A 4,671-nucleotide genomic window follows, 5' to 3' on the forward strand; every position below is an offset into this window, starting at 1 on the left:
TTCTTTCCACGATTCTGGTCACAAACTGAATTGGATAAGAACCGAATCAAACTTTCCCATTAGGTCAACAGTGAAACTAACCACTGAATTTGATTTGGTTCTTGTCCAATTCCATTAGCTGCCAGGATTGTGGGAAGAATTGAGTTCGAGAACCGAGGTACCACTGTATCCAACATTAAATTTTTTAATGATTATTTTCATTTACAGTACAAAGAAAAAAATTATTTAGCGCACAGTTTCAGAGGCTGAAAGTCTACAAGCAGGTAGCTTCATCTGTTTGGCTTTGGTAAGGTCCTTCTTGGCTGGGTCACAATAAGGCAGAGAAACAGGAAGTGGAATTAGCAGCATTCAAGAGGGGTCTCCCTTTGTGACAGTCTGCTCTAGTGAGAACTAACTCACTTTGAGAGATCAGCATTAATCTCTCCCAAGGTTATGACTTAATTACTACAACCCTACCTCTCAGAGTTCCTAACACCTTTTATATCAACATACTGAGGACCAAGTTCCCAATATAGGAACCTTTGGGGGACACACTCAAGTCATGTAAAAATATGGTATACCTCAAAGGTGCCGTAAGGTGAAAGTACTGTTTTCAAAACACCTCACTGTGATACCTTTCTGTCTTCATATCATACTTTCAAAACTGCCTCTTCTTTGTTCTATTTGATTATTTTTTTAAAAGAATGAAGCAACAGAACTTTGTTTCATTTCTCATGACCTAAGGGAAACAGAAATTAATAAGAAGTTGTATTCCTAGTTATCCACTGAACTCAACAAAATATTGGTTAATTTACTAACATTTAATTCCAGCATGTCCTGGATATTGAGAGGTCTATGCACACATACACACGAGAGACACAGTTATACCTTTTTAAGTGTTAGAATTGTATGATTACAAAGCATTTTGTTGCTTACATGCACTAATACCAAACCCGTCAACATGAACAACGTTCACGCAAGTTTTTATCCTGGAAACAATGATGGGCACAGCTGAAATAAACAATTTATTTGAATATGGGTGTAGGAGAAAACTCATACAAAGGGAACTTTCAACATTACATTTGCCAAAATTAGAAAAAAATTTTAATGTTTTAGATGTAGTCTCTGAAAGAAATTAAATGGGTTTTTTGCTCACCAGTTAGCAAGAAAACATATGGATAGCTGTTATATTTATAAGATCTTATCTATGACAAAATGTGAGCCCACTATTTTCAGGATACAAAAACACAGTAAAACTTAAATATCTTGACTTGGCTGTGAGATTTACATTATCTTGAGAAGATAATAGAAGACTATGATACAGCACATTTCTGATTGGTTTATTTTACTAGAGGGTATTAAAGTATAACCTTGCCCAAAAGAAGTGTTTACAAACATTTTATTCATACTCATATCTTTAGTTCTGTTCTCAAATGGTGCTCCCTTGCCACAACCCAAGGTCCACAGACTTGGACAGGAAGTGACTTCTGAAATAGTTACGAAGCCCTTTGATATGTGAGTGAGAAGGTAGGAATTTGTTCAATGACTTTCCAGTAAGCAAAGACTAGAAGGCCCATCCTACACTAAGGATTGGGTGGGGAGAACAGCAAAAGAATTGTTTGTTTCTTCTTCTTTGGCTTTCTGTTTTGAAATTTCCAGGCTTCACAGATTCTGAACGTCTGCTTGCTTTTATCTGCAAGACCTCCTTTACCCCAAGGGTTATGTCTGGCTCCCTAATCTCTGTCTCCTGTTTTGGATTTTGCTACCTCTCAGATGGATCCCACTGGACTTCAGGGCCACTGCCCATTCCATCTCCAAAGCTTGCTAGACTACTCAGTCCTTCGAGAAGCCTGAGAGCCAGGGTTGCCGTTTGTATACCCACCTCTCCCTGGCTGATTCTCACTCTGTGGTGTAGAGAACTTATTTCATTTGAAGAGCTAGGAAAGTTACAATTTACCTGTCAGTAAACAGAAGATGGTTTATCAACAGACTTTACCTTAATGACTACAAATGTTTACCTCCTGCTTTCCAGAATGCAAAGAAAATCTTGGAAATGTCATAATATCTTACAAACATTTGCAAAACAGATCCTTGTTCATCCAGAAAAGAAACAATTGTATTCGCTGTCTCTGACACATGGAAAACATTCAGTGAGAAACATACAGAGAGATGTACACGCTTATACGTAAATGAATATGCTAATTAAAAATTGCAGTGGGCACTTTATTAAAATTTTATTTTATAATCTAGCTGTTCAAAACATCTTATATCAACAAATACAGCAGTCTGATTATTGGAATCATAAGTGATTTATCTTGAAAAGGTTTTATTTGCAGCAGGATGCAAATATATTTCAAGAATATTTATATCAAAATTATGGGCTTTATTAGACGTATTTTGATCTCTCTATTTTTATTCCTGGGAAAAAATGAAAAAAAAAAAGTATCTCAGTGTTCATTTGATAGGAGAGATGCTTCCACTGACTGTATTTGCCATGTTCGTCTGAATTACAGCTGTTTATCTTGCAACTTTCTTTAGGATTAATTAAATGCAAATGTAACTCTGTGAATCATGGGAATACCTGCCAGATCTCTTATTAATACCTTCACTTAAAACTCCTGTGTCAGAGAGTCATTAATTTGCTAAAAGAAAAGTGCTAAAGCAGTCCTTTGCCCACGAACAGTTCTGAGATGGCTGTCCAATTAGTCTGGTAGCATCCTGATCCTCCTTTCGGGCCCTGTGGCCCTTTGAGGACACAAGAAGGCTCCGATGATAACCTGGCAACCTAGGTAGAAACCCAGCCAAGTGTGAGCGTTTGAAGCTGCAGTTTGGCTGCCATCGTGTCGGCGAAAAGAAAGAATTCAGGCACCATGTCATCCAGTACAAAGGATAAAAACGGATTCAACCGGAAATTCAATGTGGCACCACATATGGGATACATGAGTGCAGTTATACAACAGGCCACATATTTTTTTTGAACAGTCTCCTACATGTGATGCCGAGGACATGTGTAACCATCATAACGTCTCTAGGAATCTGTATTTAATTTGAGTTGGGGTGGTGGCAGGGATTGGAGATCTGAAGCCGCCACAGGTTTGTGGCAGATGGCTCTGTGTCAGCTATGACAAGCAGCCAGGCTCAGCTTCCTCTGCAGATTTTCTTTTCTCTCTGATCAGGTAAATATGGGCACACTCTGGAAAGTTCTTCAGATTCTGCCTTAGGCTGCAAGTTTGTGACTTAGCCCATCTGTCACAAATCTTCCCTAGGTTCTGCTGTAAGCAGAGACCTGAATTTACTATGTAGGGCTGCCCAAGAAAACGGAGCCATTTCACCCTGTAACAGGGGGGAGGCAGAAAAGAGAAAGCAATGAAGAAGCATGAACATCTGAAGCACCAAAGCAGGCTGAAAATTCATATTGCAAATGGGCAATGCTTACATCAATTGTACTTCAAAAGCCACCCAGTAAATGGTCTTGAGTTCCATCACCTGAGGAAATTACAGACTCTGAGGGGTTTAAAGTATCCCTGTAGCAGAAAGAAAGCTACTGCAAAGTTTCTGCAAATGGGTACATACTCCTGCACACATATTTCCTGCTTTATGTTGGTGGATGACAGCTGTTAGAAGTTTATCGTCTAACTTCTAACTTTTATAGATACAACATTCTTAATACAATTTTCCTAATGTGCATTTTACTTTTAAGTGGTGCAGACACAAGATAAATGCCCTTACTATTTCATGGAACTTACGGAGTGCTCCAAATTTACAAATGGGTTTATATTCACTATTTCATCTCAGCAGTACCTCAGGGGGTAGAAGCTATTATGATTTTTGTTATGTTTTTATTATGATTTTTAAAAATCTCCAAGATTTGCAGATGAATTATATGGAGGCCAAGAAGGTACCTAGAGCCAGGCTGCAACTGAGGAGCAGAGAAAGACAAAACCTCTAACTGATCTTAATAGGCCAAAGCATATCTATTATGCTAAATGGTTTGTTTTGCTTTTATTCTACTTAGTTCAAAGGAAAACTAAACCAAATAAAACTAAGAGAGGAAGTGAAAAAGGAAAAGAGAACAAGAAGAAGGAGGGGAAGGGGGGAAGGGTAGTCGGAAAGAAGTAAAGAGAGCTTGAGACTAAGAATGTGCCTTACATTATGCTAGTGCAATTGAGAGATTTTTACAAGTTCTTAAAATGTCACAAACAATTAAGGTTTCATTTTTAAGGAAAAAATAAGGACTTGAAAGGGGTGTTAATGCTAGCGAGGAACACCTTGTTCATGTCTAAAGCATAAGCTCAAATTAAAAGGGGACTCTAAAGTGACCAGTCTCTTGAAGGAAACGTAAAGTGGTTTGGCTGTGGTTCAGATAGATGAAGTCTGACATAATTAAGACAACCATAAATGGCTTTTCTGGGCACAGAGTTTGAATAGTAAGCTTAATCATTGTTTGGAATTAGTTTTAGGCAGAAATCTGAAAATTCTTCTGTTCTCCAAATAACAGCAGATTATAAAAAGGTCTTGGATGTTGAACTTGACAAGGAAAACAAACTAAAAATCAGTAACTATCATCGGAAAAAACCTTAAAAAAACTACAGGTCCCTCTTTAAAAAAGAACAGTCTGCCTCCATCTCTGTCTCCCTTCCTCTCCCTCTCTCTCTCTCTCTCTCTCTCTCTCTCTCTCTCTCTCTCTCTCTC

The 4,671-nt window shown here is 38.1% G+C and overlaps 1 protein-coding gene across 7 annotated transcripts in view; it reads right to left on the minus strand.

Annotated features, from left to right (window-relative positions):
• Positions 1–815: 815 nt before the first annotated feature.
• The window catches only part of Gtdc1 (glycosyltransferase like domain containing 1), a 369,864-nt gene continuing 366,008 nt past the window's right edge, over positions 816–4,671 (minus strand). For 6 of the 7 annotated variants that reach the window (XM_033757211.1, XM_033757212.1, XM_033757213.1 and 3 more), the window contains one exon: positions 817–3,312. In XM_033757211.1, the coding sequence (XP_033613102.1) occupies positions 3,229–3,312 (84 nt within the window). In that variant the 3' untranslated portion in view covers positions 817–3,228. Of the gene's footprint in view, positions 3,313–4,671 lie in introns of all 7 variants that reach the window. The other variant, XM_033757214.1, reaches the window with a different exon arrangement.

This window comes from Fukomys damarensis, unplaced genomic scaffold (genome assembly GCF_012274545.1).
Source record: "Fukomys damarensis isolate Sample0158 unplaced genomic scaffold, DMR_v1.0_HiC HiC_scaffold_29, whole genome shotgun sequence".
Taxonomy (NCBI): Eukaryota; Metazoa; Chordata; class Mammalia; order Rodentia; family Bathyergidae; genus Fukomys; species Fukomys damarensis.